Raw genomic sequence first — 20,076 nt, forward strand, 5'->3', positions numbered from 1 at the left:
GATGTCTTGAGAATTGGTGTGATGTAGGTGATCAGCTGAGCTCCCCACAGGAGGTCTTCCTGTTAGATGAGTTAGCCTCTAACCCTGGCTGATGGAAATGGGCAATGTAAACATGTGGTCTGATTTGAAGCAGGGTCACCTGTGGAGCCTGTTTCTTCTGCCAACTCCTGGAGCAAATGGGCAGGCATTACATCATCTCATATTCCTCACACCCTAGCTATCTTTTCAGCATTGAAAATGCACAACAAACAAACATGATTTTTTATTTTTATTATAAACCCTGAATACACGCAATTCATTTTTCTCAACAGTTTTAACCCATCCCTTTCCTACCCCACCCCCCCAAATCTGTGGTTGAACATGGCTAGTTCCTTCTCTATTCCAACCCTTCCATCAATTGCAATGTATCAAACACCCTAAATACGTTCATCGGTCACATGGCCTAGGAGCAGCTCAGCCCCATAGAAGTGACTGGGGGTGAGAGCAATAGAAAGCACAACTACTATACAATGTATGGCACTGTGCTTGGTGAGCACAGAGAAAGCCGCTGAGCTCACAGGAGATCTGGTGCCTTCTCAAACAGCTGATCGGCAGGGTCCCAGGTGTCGGATCCCCACTGATAAGATATACTGATAAGATATACTGATTCATAAATAGTTCTACCTTGTAGTTTCTATTTTTACACCCATTTTTTCCATCCTCCATCTTTCCCATTTCCCAGTGCGCGCTTCCTGCTGTGCTACACTGTGACCTGCCATTGCACAGCATCAGGTTGTAATGCGCGCCTATGATAAAGATGCCCTCAATCGTGGCTGATTACGTTTTCCCTACTAGGTTCTGGCGCTGTACACTGTCAAGACACAGAACAGAGGGTAGTGAGGGCGAAACCAGAGAGCCCAGAGTCTTTACAGTTCAGTGCTGTGCCATGAAGACGAATATTCCTTAGCAAGACAGATTTTACAGAGCACAGATAAAGGACACTTCAGAAAAAGTTTTCCCTAGAAATGTGCAAAAAAATTCACTAAATAAAGTATATGTCCCTACCATTAAAATTCACACTATATGGCAGTTCCACTTTAATGCCTTGTTTGGTTTTATCAATGGAAACACTCCATGTCGTCCTCCAGCGACGCCACTTTTGCTCTAATTCTTCCGAGATGAGCGCTGACGTACTCCTGCCCAGAGTAATCAAAACCTTTAAATCTAGCTTTATCGATTACGACCGATGGAATCATTTCTCTGACCACTGCTCTTTTAGATCTCTCTCAGGCATTCCAGTCTGATTATCCTCCAACACATATGGTGGCTCTTTCCAGCTCCTCGCTTGACTGCAGTGGACTTCTATAGTCTGGAACCATTTTGTCATCTTTCGATGGTTTCCTGACTTTTACTCTTGTGAGGTGCCAGTCTTTGCAAGCTTGGTATTAGAGCTAAGTATTATTCTATGACCTCATATATCCTTTCACTCTCTCTATTATATTTTTTATTACACTTCGCCAGTCTTTCCTTCTCTTTTATTAGTTCGCTTTCTTCTTTCTTATCTCTTATTATCTCATTCTCCATCTCCCCTCTCATAGTTCACATGTAGTTACCTTGAATGTCAGGTGTGAAGTGACCTCTTCACAATGATAACTTTAAGAGCCCAGTATTTTATCTCCTAGTATGGTTCTGCAGGAAACATCCACCACCAGACAGCGCAGTGTTTGTCCACATGCGCATAAAACTCAGCTGATAATGTAAGAGGTGGCAAAAATCGTGACACTTCCTGAAGGCGGCTATATAAACAGGCAGGTGCTGGCCACACCTGTGATTGGCATCCCTGTCTCATTAGCTAGATCAGTGTTTGTTACTCTTGATCACAGACCTTTTGTCTGTTTCTCTGACGTGACCTCCTGGTATTTGACTCTGCTTGCTATTGGACACGGTTTAATACTAGACTTTGCTAGCTTGTGACCTCGCCTTTGCCTGGTGACCTTGTCTCTGACGTTATCTCTCTGTTGTGTATATGACTTAGCTTTTGGATTCTGATCAGGGTCCTGGTTTTGCCCTTTTTCTGTTTAACTACACTATTACCCCTTCAGGTTTAGGCCCCAACACTTAGTCAAGTCAGAGACATCAGCAAGATATGAGCCGCCATTTAGAGCAAATTGTGCGAGTAGGTAAGGACATACATGTAAGAGACATATAAGGAATAACACAATAAAAACAATTGACAAATGAAACCCATTTATTGTAAAAAATTGGTTGAGGACAAAAATATTCCCGTCTTTGACAATACACAGTGGTTTGTTATAGAGAAGTTCAGGGAACTCTGAGTGTCTGTAATCTGAATTCCTCCAGGAACAGGGCTTCAAAGTTCAACACCTTCAATATAAATAAAACTGCAAAGCTGCTTAAATCAAAACCAATATCTATTCCCAAACATTTACCTGCTATTACAGAGAACAGCTACTATAGCTTATTATAAAACATCAAACAAAAATTTGTAGCCTTTATAGTTCCCATTAGAAATAATTGTATTCATATTTTTAAAATACCCAGATACACATTCATATAGCGGGGATAAATATAATATCCTACAACGGAGGACAAATTCTAGGCTAATTCATAAAAAGCCTATGTTATAACTAACTTCCATTTGCAATGCATGGATATAAGCTGAAAAACACAGTAACCTACTGATGGCTATGCTATCATACCCTCATTGATCATAGATACATAGTAACATAATATTCTCAGACAGATAGGCAAGTTCAAATCCCATGATTAATATCAAAATAAAATAACTTAGTTCATTGCATTGCATATAACTTAGTTCATTAGGAGATGCCAGTTAAATACTCTCTCCTCTTTACCTCCATCACCTCCTGACGAAGCTTACGCGAAACGCGCGTAGAGGGACTTGGACACCTTTTCGGCGTGCATCTCACAGTGCATACTAGGCAAGTGATTTATAGTGCTATAGTGCAATGAACTAAGTTATTAGATATTAATCACGGGATTTGAACTTGCCTATCTGTCTGAGAATATTATATTATGTTACTATGTATCTATGATCAATGAGGGTATGATAGCATAGCCATCAGTAGGTTACTGTGTTTTTCAGCTCATATCCATGCATTGCAAATGGAAGTTAGTTATAACATAGGTCTTTTATGAATTAGCCTAGAATTTGGACTCCGTTAGATATTATATTTATACCCACTATATGAATGTGTACAGGTGAAACTCGAAAAATTAGAATATTGTGCAAAGTTCATTTATTTCAGTAATGCAACTTAAAAAGTGAAACTAACATATGAGACTCATTACATGCAAAGCGAGATATTTGAAGCCTTTATTTGTTATAATTTGGAAGTGACAATTTTGAGGTACCCTTTGGGTATGGATTAATTAGCTGACAAGAGTGTGACACTTTGAGCCTAGAAAATTTAACCTTTTCACAAAATTCTGATTTTAAGCTGCATTAATGCAATTCCTTTTAATTTGGATTATGAGTTTCACCTGTATTTGAGTATTTTAAAAGTATTAATAAAATTATTTTTAACGGGAACTATAAAGGCTATGAATTTTTTTTTGATGTTTTGTGAAAAGCTGCTTAAAAGGGATATTCTCATCTCAGACATTTAAGGCATATCCATTGTCCTCTGGCACATCCAGCTATCTGTAGAAAATGGGGTCTCTGAGGCCATCCTGCTAGCCACTGTATCCAGACTTTGAGGGAGGCTTTGATATAATTTCTCCAAGTCTGTGGATATGCCATACATGTCTAAGAAAACACCTATAACTGTAAGACTTAAAATATAAGTCATAAAAAAACTTCCGGTACATATCTCCCTATACAGGAATTATCAGATGTTTCCAAGGAGCCCTCGTGTGGCGTCAATGAACGTTTGAAATATAAAAATACAACCGGAGACAAAAACTACCTGAGTCACCGTGAGAGATATTGGCCCAGATTTACTAATCGTAAAGATGGTGGAAGCTTAGATCGGCCTCTAGATCTGCACCAGATTCATGACCGGGACTCTGGCTGGAAGATAAATCACTTTTCTCTGACTCTGTAGCTCACTTTGAGACAGATTTTGACACCAGAATAGTTCTACACTTTTGGTGCAGAGTGGTGCATCATAGGCCCTAATCCCTTTCCACTAAGCCCCCGACCCAAAGACGAACACATTGAGAAAAAAAAAGTGTAGAAACTCTAGATGCACCAAATTGTGCCACTTTGTAGACAGCTTGTTTTTGCAGACCCATTAGCAAATCTGGGCCATTGTTTGGATATATCATGCGCATATTGCTGTACAACTGTGTTGCGATTGTCACATTTATATTATTTATTATACTTTTATTATTCCCCACAACCGGGTTAAAGTGAGTGGGCGACCTACCGGCCAGTACTTATCAGAGACATACAGATTACTAATAATTCATCCACATGTCTCTATGTTCTGCAGGTAATAAAGATGGAGTGAGGATACATATGAAACACATATATGAGCATCACTTGGTCACTGAATTCATGTTGGCATTATTCAGGGGTTAATTAAAAGATGTGACATCACAAACGATTCTCACTACCGATATATAACTCAGCTCCAGTACCTAGATAGGTTTACCATTAAACCACAGGAATGTACATATGGGGTCAATTATCACAGATCACCCGGTCAGATAAACCAGTGATATAGCCATCATGCCAGCAGGAGGGTTAGTCTGTAGGAGCAATGAATGTCACAGCTAGGGGTGAGCAAATTGAGCTTCTGATCCAAAATCCGAAGTTGATTTGTTCCCCAAATTCGTTTTAATGTTGTACAGAGACCTGTCTCCATTTTAAAACAGCAATCTTGGAACCGAAGAGCGATTCACTCACCCCTAGTCACAGCGCTAGTAGAAAGTATAATATGAGCCAAGAAGACAATGTCTGTCAGTGACAATGGTGACGCTGTCGTGGAGCAAATAGAAGAGTTTATATTATGTGTAAATACTGTTTGGATGAAATATTAATATGTCCACATACATTCTAAAACAATTCTATAGAGCGTTGTTACTTCTCCCCAAGTCACTCTGGACTCTCCCGCAGTGTGGGTGGAGGTGTGAATACAGTGATAAGAATCAAGGTTCATGGGGACAGTTCATCTTCACTGCTCTTGAGGTAAACAAGGCTCTTCTTCTCTTCCTTATATGCACAATACTTTTCCTCCACAGATCTCAATCACAGTTTGGTTGTCTGGAAGATCTGGGCTAATTCTACCCAATAAAAAACCCTCTTACTGGCTGTTCAAGGTCCATAAAAAACCTAATTACAGATAAATTGATTCTAAAATTTGAAAGTGTGACTTGAATTTTACAAAAAAATCCTGATTCTATCAGATTTGAAATGTGTGCGATTTGATTTGGGTCAATCAAGGAGAAGAGATACAATGAAAAAAAATACTTTTCCAGGCAATTATAGCAATTTAGTATTGGGTAGAATTTATTTGGACCCGTATATAATCATATGGGCATGTTAAAATGTTTTCTCACCTTTGTGAATTCTATCATGTTTAATAAGTTTTAATTCTGAACAAGAGTATGGCTTTTCCCTGTGTAAAATTTCTGATGTTTAACAAGATATGATTTCTGTGTAAAACTTTTCCCACATTCAGAACATGAATATGGTTTCACTCCTGTGTGAATTCTCAAATGTTTTACAAGATTTGATTTATCTGTAAAACATTTTCCACATTCTGAACATGAAAACGGTTTTTCTCCTGTGTGACTTCTTTCATGTGCAACAAGAATAGATTTCCTTGTAAAACATTTCCCACATTCTGAACATGAATATGGTTTCTCTCCTTTGTGACTTTTTTCATGTGCAACAAGCGATGATTTCCCTGTAAAACATCTCCCACATTCTGAACATGAATACGGCTGCTCTCCTGTGTGAAATCTCTGATGCTTACTCAAATGTGTTTGTTGTGTAAAACATTTCCCACATTCTGAACATGAATATGGCTTCTCTCCTGTGTGAATTCTGTTATGTGTAACAAGCTCTGATTTTTGTCTAAAACATTTCCCACATTCTGAACATGAATATGGTTTCTCTCCTGTGTGCATTCTCTCATGCATAACAAGTTGTGATTTATATATAAAATATTTCCCACATTCTGAACATGAATATGGCTTCTCTCCTGTGTGATTTTTCTCATGTATAGCAAGTTGAGTGTTATACGTAAAGCATTTCCCACATTCTAAACATGAATATGGTTTCTCTCCCGTGTGAGATCTCTGATGCTGAATAAGATTTGTTCTTTGTTTAAAGCACTTCCCACATTCTGAACATGAATATGGCTTCTCTCCTGTGTGAATTCTGTTATGTGTAACAAGATCTGATTTTTTTCTAAAACATTTCCCACATTCTGAACAGGAATATGGTTTCTCTCCTGTGTGCATTCTCTCATGCATAACAAGTTGTGATTTATATATAAAATATTTCCCACATTCTGAACATGAATATGGCTTCTCTCCTGTGTGATTTTTCTCATGTATAGCAAGTTGAGTGTAATACGTAAAGCATTTCCCACATTCTAAACATGAATATGGTTTCTCTCCCGTGTGAGATCTCTGATGCTGAATAAGATTTGTTCTTTGTTTAAAGCACTTTCCACATTCTGAACATGAATATGGCTTCTCCCCTGTGTGAATTCTCTGATGTTCAACAAGGTTGTATTTTTGTGAAAAACATTTCCCACATTCTGAACATGAATACGGCTTCTCGCCTGTGTGAAATCTCTGATGTTTAAACAGACCTGCTTTTTGAGTAAAATATTTTCCACATTCTGAACATGAATATGGCTTTTCTCCTGTATGACTTCTCTCATGTGCAACAAAATGTGATTTATCTGTAAAACATTTCTTACAATGTGAACAGGAGTATGGTTTCTCTCCTGTATGAATTACTTTGTGCTCAGAAAGACCTAAGCTGTGTATGAACTCTTTACCATAGTGAAACCTTTCACCCCATTTCTGACCTGTACTTGTAACAATCTGTGATTGGTCAGGAGAAGGTTCCTCATGATTAGGATGATTATAGGATAAATCTGTACTGTGAAGTCCTGGATGTACTATAAGGGTAATTAAGTTTTCTCCTGAAGAGCACTGCAGGATATCTTCATCTTCCACTTTATAATTTAGTGATAACATGAAGTTTTCCTCAGAATTCTTTATGGGATTTTCTGTGAAGATAAAAATTGAAATTTGTGTTTTTTCCCCCCCAAAACTACAGAGTAGACAAACCTATAACATTCCTATTAGGCTGGAAGTCGAACCAGCAGGAAGGGGGAGCATAAGCCATTATTTTTGAATCCACTACAGGTGTTGGCCAAAAACTGCATGTGTGGTTCCACCCTTATAAATGTTTCTGACTTAGGCCGAATGCACACAGCCGTGGAACACGGACGTGAGCGGTCTGTGGTATCCCGGCCTGGCATCCTGCTGACAGCAGGAGCGCATGGCGTCATTGGTTGTTAATACGCCGTGCGCTTCATGCCGCCGCTGCACTACAGTAATACACTCGTATGATCTATACGAGTGTATTACTGTAGTGCAGCGGCGGCATGAAGCGCACGGTGTCATAGCAACCAATGACGCCGTGCGCGCCTGCTGTCAGCAGGATGCCAGGCCGGGATACCACGGACCGCTCACGTCCGTGTTCCACGGCTGCTTTATCTGCTCATATCTCTGGTTTGTTACCAGCTAGAGATATGGGCTTTGCATTGGCTGAAAGCTGACAGCAATATCTTCAGTACATGGGAAGATATCACTGTTAGAAATTGTGATGCAGTGAATGTAGCTGAAAATGAAAACAGGTTTTACCTGCGATTATTCCCGACTCGATTTATAACAGTGATATCTCCTCTGTTGCTTTGACTAATGCTCTCATTTTGGTCTTATATGATGAAAGCTTCTACCATTGAGGAGATATCAGCATCTAAAGCAGCCTTCCGCCCTCCACTTCTGCCCAAGCTCAGCTCCAGCATAACAGTTCGGTGGTTCACATAACAGGATCTGTCACCACACTACTCACCACAAACTGTATTCATTATTAAAGAAATCTTAGACTGATGACATTTGTGGACTGACTGGAAGAATCCATATCATAACCACCTAGAGCTTAAAGAGGTCCTTTCACCGGTCCGGACATTACCATATAAATAGCTGGCAGTGTAGGTCATACTGATGACATGTGATATCACATATTTTTTCTATGCGCTGCTCCGTTCCCCCACTGTGCCCCCCCTCCCCCCCCCCCCCCGCATTATGGTTTCCGCCCTGTATTAAGTAATTGACATTACAAAAAACATAAAGAAAAAATTATATTAGCAGCAGCAATGCAGGCTAGCGCTGGGACAAGCAGCTCATTTGCCGGACAAAGAGTACACCCGATACCAAAACAGGGGAAACGACAAAAAGACATATAAATGCCGGATCTTAGAGAGAGGTTCGAACGGAGGGGTTATGGCAAGCGCTGTATTGAGAAAGCCTACCAAAGGGCCAGGTTATCAAGGAGAAGAGATCTTCTGCACAAGAAAACAACACGGGAAGATACACAGCAAATAAGATTCATCACCGGATTCAACAACAAATGGAAGGAGGTAAATAAAGCTCTAACTAAATATTGGGATATCATATTGCAGGATTCCCGGCTACAGGGTGTCATACCCCCATACCCCTCCATAACCTTTAGGAGGGAAAAAAACCTGCGTGACCGGTTGGCCTGCAGCCATTATGCCCGCAAAGAGACAGGGTTATTTGGGACAAAGGGGACCCCTTGGGAGAGTAAGCCCTGTGGTAAATGTGTCGCCTGTGCAAACATGGAGAGAGCAACTCATTTCCACAATTCTGAAGACAATAAGACACTCCATCAACTGCACGACGGTGGGGGTTATATATTGGGCGATCTGCCCATGTAACCTGATTTACGTGGGGATGACGTCCCGTCAATTGAGGAGAAGAGTTAGAGAACACGTGTTATCCATTACAGCAGCAAAAGAAGAGGAAGACGAGACACAGTGGAAAACTCTAGCAAGACACTTTAAAGAGAGACATGACTCGGACGGTGCTTTGTTACGGGTTAGAGGCTTCGATCGTGTTATAATAACCACGAGAAGTGGAAATTGGAAAAAAGTCCCGGCTCAACGAGAATGCAAATGGATTTTCTCCTAAATACTACTACACCCTCAGGTTTGAATGAGGAGAATAGCTTTATTGTTTATTCACCATATGTAGTGTTTAATGCTCTTTATGGTCATTATTACCTAATGTCTCTTATTGTACATATTTATTGTGTTTGAGCAGATCTAGTATTTCAGGGCAATTATTCTTGTATTTTTATGTACTTAGTACTTTTATTGCGTTTTTTATGCGCTATATTTGTATTTACTGTCTACATCATTATCCGCTTTGTTGTTTAGACACATCTAAAATTTAGGATAATTATCCTGTATTTATTATGCACTCTTATCAAGCGCCTCACATGTATTCACTGTGTTCTATATTACTACAGCCATATTGCCAGGTGGCTCTGCTGCTTGTCTTATAGACTTGTTGTTATATCGCCAATTGATTATTTTGTCCCCCTCCTCCTATTTATTTTTACATTCATTTTTATTCTTGAGTATAGTAATCAGGAGCGGATGGTATGGCTTTTGGCTGCCGTGGTTAGATGGTGAGCTTGCGGCATTGCTGGTTACTATGGTGAGATAGTTATCTTCACATATAGCAGTGGCGTGTGGTCACGTGACCGCAATTTGATCTGCGATCTGGTTTTCTTTGCCTTGCGCGATGTATCTCCTTACCTGGCCTTAGTAAGTCATGTGATGGCCGACGTCACTCTTTTGCGTGGTCTCGCAAGACGACGTGACTAGCGCTGACTCGCACGATTTATTTCCTAACCCGGCTTTAGCAGGTCATGTGATGGCTGGCGTCGTCTCGCGAGATGACGCGACCATCGCTGATTTGCCCAGACTCTGCAATGCCCTGCCCGGTGCACAATTATTGGAGTATATGTAAGATGGTCAGTGGGTAAAGTCATATACGCCCCTTGAAAAAGCGGAGCGAAACGCGTGTCGGGGTGCGCTCTTTGCCGGTCCAGGGTCCGATCCTTTTTGTGGTCCTACTAACTTTAGGTAATATGTTTATGCTATTACTACTCTAGTTATTACTATTACCGTTGTCTCTATTACTGCCTATGGGTTTTCTCTTTGAGGTGCTTTGTATTTGGCCCTCACATTGGCTCATATCGATGTAGTTTCTATATACCTTTGTAGGGTTTCTCACATCTTATTGGGGGTTGCTCGAATATTGCTTGTTTTATGCGGCATTTTTGTAGTTTCCCCTGTTTTGGGATCAGGTGTACTCTTTGTCCTGCAAATGAGCTGCTTGTCGCAGCGCTAGCCTGCATTGCTGCTGCTAATATTATTTTTTCTTTATGTTTTTTGTAATGTCAATTACTTAATAAAATTTGTGATTATTTTCCATGTGTGTCCCTTCAGTTTATTTGGTGTAGATATACTTTTTGTCACACATTGGATTCATCTTTTTGATGATTTAGTAGATTGTACTAACATTCCGTCCTGTATGTAAATCCATACTATCAGTACAGGGAGGAGGAGACAGCCGTGTTTCTCAGGGGGCGTTTCCCTCTCCCCGTCTGTGAGCTGGCCAATCGCAGAGGAGAGTGTCACACCCAGGGTGAAGGTGCGCTGTTTTTTCCTAATGGCTGTGATGCGATTGGCCAGCTCATAGCCAGGCAGAAGGAGACGCCCCTTGAGAAATACATTTGTCTCCTCCTCCGTGTACCGATGGCATGAATTTACATACAGGGTGGGAAAACATAACTGGGGGCACAGCGGGGGAAGAGCCCATAGGAAAAAAGAAATAAGCAATATCACATGTCATCAGTATGCTCTACACTGCCAGCTATTCATATGGTAATGTCAGAATCGGCAAAAGGTCCTCTTTAATTCACAGGCTTTTTAGTGCACCTCCTGCTCCCCTAATGAAGTCTCTACTGCCCAGTACAAGCTGCTGTCTTCTTGGCTCTGTAGCGAGAGACTGTCAGTCTTCCAGAGGTAGTTTTGGTCTGGAATTACAGCTTCTAATTCCATCTGCTGCTTTGTTTTACTGCACATTGTACTGCGCAGGCGTGAGATATCAGCAGCAGGAGAGGAGGTGCACTGAGGCTACATATACACCGGCCTCATCAGCTCTAAGAGAGACATGTAACACTACATACAGTTTGTATTGTGAAATCTAGTGAGAGATGCTTCCTAATATTGTTCTCGACAATCTGATCACGGCGACCATCTACATTTAACCAGATAATGCACCACGAGGTGAAGCGCACGTCTCAGGCTGATTTCACGGACATGACTATGCGGTCACCAGATCTCAGCTTTATAGACATCTTTAGGGCACAGTGGAATAGACAGAGTGGGGTCTTCAATCAGAATCTGTATTAAGGTTTCCAGCACTTTGTTGGGTCCATTACACTAAGAATTCAGGATGTTCTAAGGGGAGCGAGGGTCCAATCAAGAATTAAAAGGAATGGAGGAATGTGTCACCGACATGTACATAGCAGCTGAATGTTACACTTTTAGTCGTAATTCTTTATGTAGCTTCAATGTGTATAAAACAGATCTTTTTAAAATATGTAAATGAGGGGGGACACAATGGGAGACATTATTACTGTTGGGGGCCACTATAGGGGACATTCTTACTGTTAGGGGCCACTATATGAGACAGTATTACTGCTGGGGCCACTCTGAAGCGGTCCCCTGACCTAGCTGTACGCCCTTCCCGCCTCCTCTAGCTGCAAATGGTCCCCTTTCACCCGCTCGTTCCCTGGACGCTCCTTGGCAGCATCTCTGCACTGGTCCACTGGTTCCCCATGGGACAGCTCTTATCAACAGGCACTCAAGCCAATGTACGCCGTTTATAAGAATCCAGCCAGCTTATCGGCCACCTCTGCCCAGATGTTATCCCAACACTCCTCCCCGAGACCTTCATCCTCTGCAGATTTATTTGATGAGGACTATAGACCGCCGACCATGGCTGATTTATGTGCGCTCATCTGTCCTCTGCCCTCTAAAGCTGATCTCTCCAGTTTTGCAACCAACATCTTGCGTGAATGCATACATGAATTCACCCAGATACGCTCGGAACTGGCTACCCTTGACACAAGAGTGGACTCTGTAACACAAGCTCACACAGCTATGTCCATGGTTGTCAAAGCCCTACAAGACAAGAGCCAGGCTCATTATGTCCAACTCCATGCACTACAACAACACTTGGATGATATAGAAAACCGCAGCCGCCAATATCCGGATCAGAGGCCTCCCAGAGTCCGTTTCTATAGCTGACTTATCCACGATCGTGGAAATATTTAATGGCATCTGTTCCTGATCCAACAGATCTTCCACGTTTTCTCCAACTCCTGGAATTGCCTTTGTTTGATCTAGGTCCCTGGACCTTCCATACTTCCACCTGTCTCCGCCTCGACAGAACGTCCTCCAACTTCTCAAGCTTCCAGAACCGAGATCTTCCGACCCCCCATACGTGCTCCTCTCTGGTTGCTACTTTTCCCCACTGTAGACTGAGAATATCCCTCGGGACTTTTTGTTCCTAGTGATTGTCTCCTTCGACCTATTGGTCACATTAGATTGTTGCTTTCTCTTCTTGGTGTACTGCTTTTTTCTTTCTCTTTCTTCTTTCTCTCTGTAATTTCATTTGTTCCCTTTTTCTTTACTTAGTCTTTTTCTTCTCCTTTCCCTTATCCTCCATTTCTTGGACTCCTCCCTCCTCTCTACTCATGTCGTCTCTCAAGAAAGCGCCCTTCAATGCGAAAAGGCCTCAACACACCCGAAAAAAAACGCAGGTACTTCATCACTTCCACTGCAAGAAGGTACACATTATTTGTTTCCAGGAAACACACTTTAAGGAAGGTGGTGCCCCTGACATTCAGCACCGGCACTACACGACCTGGTATTATGCGAACAACCCAGTGAATAGAACTAAAGGGGTTGCTATAGCAATCCATAATCCCTACCTCACCAAGTGCTGGGCTGCACTGTCGATGCCGATATGCCTGGTACCTTTCTTTGTTGATTGGCGGACACGAATTCACCTTCCTCAATGTTTATGCCCCTAATCAGAACCAGGTTTCTTTTCCCACACTTGACAACTCTACTGGTCGCGCTTCTCTCCTATTCGGCCATTAAAAAGGTCAGGAAAGCGTTCCTTCAGTTGCAGTTATGTGATTCATGGCGTATCCAGCACCCTACAGACAAAGATTACACTTTCTACTCCCCTCCACACTCTTCCTTAGCTGAATGGATTACATCCTGCTTCACCAACATGCTCTTTCCTGGCTTGACTCCACACATTGGCAACATCCTGTGGTCGGACCACTCCCTGGTTTACTGCTCTTTACATCTTCCTTTCCTTACTAAACAGGAATGGACATGGCGATTGAATGAGTCTCTCCTTGACTCTGTGTGCGCTACGGATCTTACAAGAGCTGTAGAGAATTTCCTTACAGATCATTGTACAGACCACTTCTTTTCCATTACAATGGGAAGCTCTGAAGTGTGTTCTTCATGGAGTCCTCATTAAACATAGCTCCCGTTTCAAGAAGGAGAAAGTGCATTCTCTCAGTCTCACATTTCAGAAGGTTGCTTCCCTTGAACTGACTTATAAGCGTGTACTCTCTGTATCAACTCTCCGCGATCTCCAAACTGCTCGTATGGAAGCTAAGCTAAGGGCTCTTAGGGGAAAAATAGATCCCTGCCATTAAAAACTCCACTGTCCATGTGGTGTTTACCTCTGCAGACATTTCCTCCTCCTTTTGTTCTTTTTACTCTGACCTTTATAATATACCCTGCCCTACTGTGGCCAGTTGGGGCCTGGACCTAGACCCTCTCCTCAGTCCTCAAGACTGTTGGAGTGAGATTCTGCTAGCTTGGAAACTCCTTGTGTGGATGCTGAATTGCAAGCGGTTCCAAGTCCCTACCTGGGGGTAAGAGCCCGGGCCCTGACGGGTTCACGGCTAGGTTTTACAAAACTTTCTCTACGTCTCTTTCCCCCTTTTTGCTTTGAGTCTTTAAGGTGGTGTCTCCTGAGCTCCCCTTTCCAGTCCAAGCCACAGAGGACCATAATGCTGTTATTCCTAAACCGGGTAAAGACTCACAAGCATGTACAAGCTATCATCCTATTTCTCTCCTAAATGTGACCCTGAAAATGTATGCTAAACTATTAACTAACAGACTGAACACCTTTCTGCCCTCAGTTATTCATCCTGAACAACGAAGGGTTGGTGACAGGACGGGAGGCTCGCTAAAAAACACTGAAGACACTTGATATCACCCATCATGCTAAAACAAAAAATATCCCTTCATGGTCTTGTCCTTAGATGCAGAAAAGGCCTTCGATCGCATTTCTTGGTCCTCACTCCGCACTATCCTGTTCCACATAGGCCTTGGGTCAGGGTTTTTATCAAAGATTCTCATTCTATATCAACAGCCTTCAGCACGGGTTAAAAATCAATGGTGACCTCTCTGCCTCCTTTTCTGTTCACAATGGCACAAACATCTTATGTCTTCAATTCGTAATAATCCGGATATTGGAGGTAAAAAAAAATACAAATGTGCGGCTTTCATGGAGGATATTTTGCTCTATATAACCGATCCCCGCATTTCTCCGCTATCCTTGCTCCATGAAATCTCTTGCTTTGGAGAATGGACCAGTTTTAAGATCAACATGACCAAATCTGAAGCCTTAAATGTCTCCCTGCCTGGGTCCTTAGTCTTCTCGCTTAAAACCTCTTTTCCCTTTGCTTGGCCAACAAATCAGATAACTTATTTGGGTATCAGGATCACTGCTGACCTGTCCAACATTTTTAGACTTAATTTTATTCCTCTCCTTCAACTATTTTAGAAAGATTTGGAGTCCTGGCATCATAGGTATTTTTCCTGGTTTGGTAGAATTGGCATTATAAAGATGAACCTTTTATCAAAATTTCCCTCTCTCTTGCAGACGATCCCCCTCCGCATTCCTTCAGCTTTTTTGGACAGATACGCCGCCGTTTTACGAGATTTGTCTGGTCTCCTTGCAAACCAAGAATCAGATGGGAAATGTTGGCTCGCTCCAAGGAGGCGGGAGGGGTTGGTCTCCCGGACTGTCGCCTCTATTACCATTCCATCGGAATGATGTTGGAGATGTAACACAGAAGAAGGCACACTGCTGCATAATTGGTGGCAATGTACCGATTTATGCCCTTTTTAGGATTTTGTGCACAAGATAATCCGTGAGGTCACTGGTATCCCTATCCCACACACTCCGGAATCTCTTCTACTGTAGGAGTTTGACCTCCATGTCCCCGCCTATAAGAACTCGCTCCTCAAGTATTTAATTCAGACGGCAAAAGCGGTCATTCCACGACATTGGGAATCCCCCACCTGCACTGGATGAATGGTTTGAAGAGGTCACTATATATCCGCGGAAGGAAGAAGTAATTGTTCTCTCCCCCTAGGTCCTTCTCGATTTTTGAAAACGTGGAGTCCATGGGACTCTTTCCGTTCCTCTGAGAAATTCTGGAACTTGCAGTCATGAGTTAACCTTTTGCCCTCCCTCCCTTTTCTTGCCTTTCCTCCCTCTCTTTCTTCACTGCTTTTACTATTATTGTGTATTATGTGGTGCAATTTGCCCCCATTTGGGATCTCTGCCTGGTTCTACATGCGCGGAGAGGATTAGTGCGGACGCGCTGTTGACGTCGCTGAACCCAGAAGTGGACACGTTGTCAGCTTCATCTGCAGTCACCTACACGTCAGGGTTAAGTGTCGTCAGTGGCGCATGCGCACTAATCATCTTCACTGCTTGGCAAGCAGCAGAAAATGGGGCGCTCATGCTCCGTTCTAGCGAACCAGTGCACAGGCAAGAGAAATCACTGCTAGACGTGAAGTCTAGCGCTAACAATCTAAAGGGAGGGGCCTATGGAATGGAGCTCAAACCACATAAGCCCGCCTCCTGGTGCGCCAATGCCTCATTTGCATAAAAATAAAATTGTAAATGTATCCAAAAAGCGTGCACCTAAAGAAAAAAAGAATCGCTTTACTCAGCAGGTTCAACCCTATCACGCTATATGACTGGTGTAATAGGGTTGATCCTGGTGACAGAGTCGCTTTAATAGAATCCTACATGTCTTTCTTCCTAGGGCACTTGAAGCTGTGATCCTTTTATCACTTGTACAATGCTTTGCAGTTGATAGTTTTCCATAGCATTACTGGCGGTAGTACACTGACCGGCGATCTATTAGGCTGTACCGCTGGGGTCTCCTATTACACAGCAGGTCTGGGGTCTTTGTGAGGCCTCTGGGCGCCATTGTACCTGATTGCATTTTGGGGTGTCTATAGCCAGACAGATGGAGACCCAGCCTCGTCTCAACCACTTAGATGTTGCTACACACATGATGGACATTTCCATTATGAGTCCAGTGTATTCATCAGCATATGGGCTCCCCCCCCCCCTCATACTACTGACTGACAGTAATAGGGAGAAAGCTGTCAATCAGCGGCAGGTGGGCAGTAAGAGCCTCATCTCCGGACTCCTAGCACTCACACTGCACTGCCACCATCAGTGACTTCTCCAGAACTACTGCAGAGTCACACATAGGTGATAGACCAGAGACATCAGCCGGTCACCGCTCAGAGAGGGGGCATAAGGGGGAAAGGTTCCCTCCATAGACCCTTATAGGAGACCCCCAGAAGACATGTTCCCGGAGAGCTGTATAGTGGGCCACTAGATTATAGACATCAGCCGGTCACCGCTCAGAGAGGGGCATAAGGGGGGAAAGGTTCCCTCATAGACCCTTATAGGAGACCCCCAGAAGACATGTTCCTGGAGAGCTGTATAGTGGGCACTAGATTATAGACATCAGCCGGTCACTGCTCAGAGAGGGGGCATAAGGGGGGAAAGGTTCCATCATAGACCCTTATAGGAGACCCCCAGAAGACATGTTCCCGGAGAGCTGTATAGTGGGCACTAGATTATAGACATCAGCCGGTCACCGCTCAGAGAGGGGGCATAAGGGGGGAAGGTTCCCTCATAGACCCTTATAGGAGACCCCCAGAAGACATGTTCCCGGAGAGCTGTATAGTGGGCACTAGATTATAGACATCAGCCTGTCACCGCTCAGAGAGGGGGCATAAGGGGGGAAAGGTTCCCTCCATAGACCCTTATAGGAGACCCCCAGAAGACATGTTACCGGAGAGCTGTATAGTGGGCACTAGATTATAGACATCAGCCTGTCACCGCTCAGAGAGGGGGCATAAGGGGGGGAAAGGTTCCCTCCATAGACCTTATAGGAGACCCCCAGAAGACATGTTCCCGGGGAGCTGTATAGTGGGCACTAGATTATAGACATCAGCCGGTCACCGCTCAGAGAGGGGGCATAAGGGGGGAAAGGTTCCCTCCATAGACCCTTATAGGAGACCCCCAGAAGACATGTTCCCGGAGAGCTGTATAGTGGGCACTAGATTATAGACATCAGCCGGTCACCGCTCAGAGAGGGGGCATAAGGGGGAAAGGTTCCCTCATAGACCCTTATAGGAGACCCCCAGAAGACATGTCCCGGAGAGCTGTATAGTGGGCACTAGATTATAGACATCAGCCGGTCACCGCTCAGAGAGGGGGCATAAGGGGGGAAAGGTTCCCTCCATAGACCCTTATAGGAGACCCCCAGAAGACATGTTCCCTGGAGAGCTGTATAGTGTGCACTAGATTATAGACATCAGCCTGTCACCGCTCAGAGAGGGGGCATAAGGGGGGAAAGGTTCTCTCCATAGACCCTTATAGGAGACCCCCAGAAGACATGTTCCCGGAGAGCTGTATAGTGGGCACTAGATTATAGACATCAGCCGTTCACCGCTCAGAGAGGGGGCATAAGGGTGGAAAGGTTCCCTCCATAGACCCTTATAGGAGACCCCCAGAAGACATGTTCCCGGAGAGCTGTATAGTGGGCACTAGATTATAGCCATCAGCCGGTCACCGCTCAGAGAGGGGGCATAAGGGGGGAAAGGTTCCCTCATAGACCCTTATAGGAGACCCCCAGAAGACATGTTCCCGGAGAGCTGTATAGTGGGCACTAGATTATAGACATCAGCCTGTCACCGCTCAGAGAGGGGGCATAAGGGGGCAAAGGTTCCATCATAGACCCTTATAGGAGACCCCCAGAAGACATGTTCCCGGAGAGCTGTATAGTGGGCATTAGATTATAGACATAAGCCGGTCACCGCTCAGAGAGGGGGCATAAGGGGGGAAAGGTTCCCTCCATAGACCCTTATAGGAGACCCCCAGAAGACATGTTCCGGGAGAGCTGTATAGTGGGCACTAGATTATAGACATCAGCCGGTCACCGCTCAGAGAGGGGGCATAAGGGGGGAAAGGATCCCTCCATAGACCCTTATAGGAGACCCCCAGAAGACATGTTCCCGGAGAGCTGTATAGTGGGCACTAGATTATAGACATCAGCCAGTCACCGCTCAGAGAGGGGGCATAAGGGGGGAAAGGTTCCCTCATAGACCCTTATAGGAGACCCCCAGAAGACATGTTCCTGGAGAGCTGTATAGTGGGCACTAGATTATAGACATCAGCCGGTCACCGCTCAGAGAGGAGGCATAAGGGGGAAAGGTTCCCTCCATAGACCCTTATAGGAGACCCCCAGAAGACATGTCCCCGGAGAGCTGTATAGTGGGCACTAGATTATAGACATCTGACTGCTGATATCACAGCCTAAGGTTGTTCTATAGGAATATCCTGAAGACAACATGTCCCCCTGTGACTTGTGTGCAGAGTTGTCAGGAGACCTTGTGTGTTGTCAGATGTCTCCTCAGTTCTTGCCCCCAGCCTCATATATGAAATATAGAAGTAAGATGAGGAGCTTTCTTCTCCGCTGTTATTATTGGGGGATTTCTTCACTAATTTATTTGATTTAAAGCAAATCACCAAAATGTCAGGATTTATTGTAATATCTGCTGACGAGCCCAAAATGATGCTTAACCCTTTCCTGCACAATGAGGTACATGTAGGTCACCATGATAGCACAGACACAAAATCTGTGCCCTCACAGTCCCCAGTGGGTGTGTGGATGTGACTGACCGTCATCTCCTGCAGGAACAGCCGGGATCAGAGAAGAATCTGATCAGAGATCACCGTCAGCTGGATAAGGGGAACACTCCATGATGTGATGGGGGACATCTCCAATCAGAGAGCAGCAGCCGGAGATCAGATTCTCCTCCATCCCTGAAGGCACCAAGGACAGAATCTGAAGTCACTTTCCCCATTCATGATTCCATACCTGTGGTGACATCTCCTGGAATGTCCTCCTCCACCTCACCCTTACACGGGGGATCGCCCATCAGCCTCTCTTCTTCATCCTCCACTTTAATAACAGTCAGATCTTCCCCCTGATTTGTCATCTGTAACAATTCAGTACAATACAGCAGACAGGTGGGAAATCTAACAGATCCACAGAAGAGACCCCCACAATCTATGACCCCTCTATGACTGAAGGACCCCCCTATATAGATGTGTATAGGGCTCAGCTCCATCTACCTGAGGGTTCTCTGGGACCTTCTCCTCTGGACAGTCCTGGGAATACAGAGGACGGGGACATCTCTCTGGTGGATTTCTCCTCCTGGATCCATCTGTGGAGACACAAGCACACAGTGACTGAATACATGGCCTCCTGTAGATCTGTCTATAGATCAGACTCTTCTCTCAGCTCCTTCAGTTCTAGGTTTAGTGATCGGAGGAAATAACACTGGAGGGTTTCCTGATATCTCCCTCTGACAGAAGCTCAGACGTCAGGCTCTATACCAGGCATCCTCAAACTGTGGCCCTCCAGCTGTTGTAAAACTACAACTCCCACAATGCCCTGCTGTAGGCCAATACCTGTAGGCGGTTCGGGCATGCTGGGAGTTGTAGTTTAGCAACAGCTGGAGGGCCACAGTTTGAGGATGCCTGCTCTATACAGTCATA

General features: G+C 44.0%; 1 protein-coding gene across 1 annotated transcript; it reads right to left on the minus strand.

Annotated features, from left to right (window-relative positions):
* Positions 1-3,553: 3,553 nt before the first annotated feature.
* LOC122924965 (gastrula zinc finger protein XlCGF26.1-like) lies at positions 3,554-19,447 on the minus strand. Its single transcript, XM_044276510.1, has 2 exons — positions 19,394-19,447; positions 3,554-7,217 (listed from the first exon to the last, which is right to left on the minus strand). Exon 2 carries the CDS (start codon positions 7,183-7,185, stop codon positions 5,557-5,559), a length of 1,629 nt encoding a protein of 542 aa, XP_044132445.1. The 5' UTR covers positions 7,186-7,217; positions 19,394-19,447; the 3' UTR covers positions 3,554-5,556.
* Positions 19,448-20,076: the final 629 nt, after the last annotated feature.

Source organism: Bufo gargarizans, chromosome 1, assembly GCF_014858855.1.
Source record: "Bufo gargarizans isolate SCDJY-AF-19 chromosome 1, ASM1485885v1, whole genome shotgun sequence".
Taxonomy (NCBI): domain Eukaryota; kingdom Metazoa; phylum Chordata; class Amphibia; order Anura; family Bufonidae; genus Bufo; species Bufo gargarizans.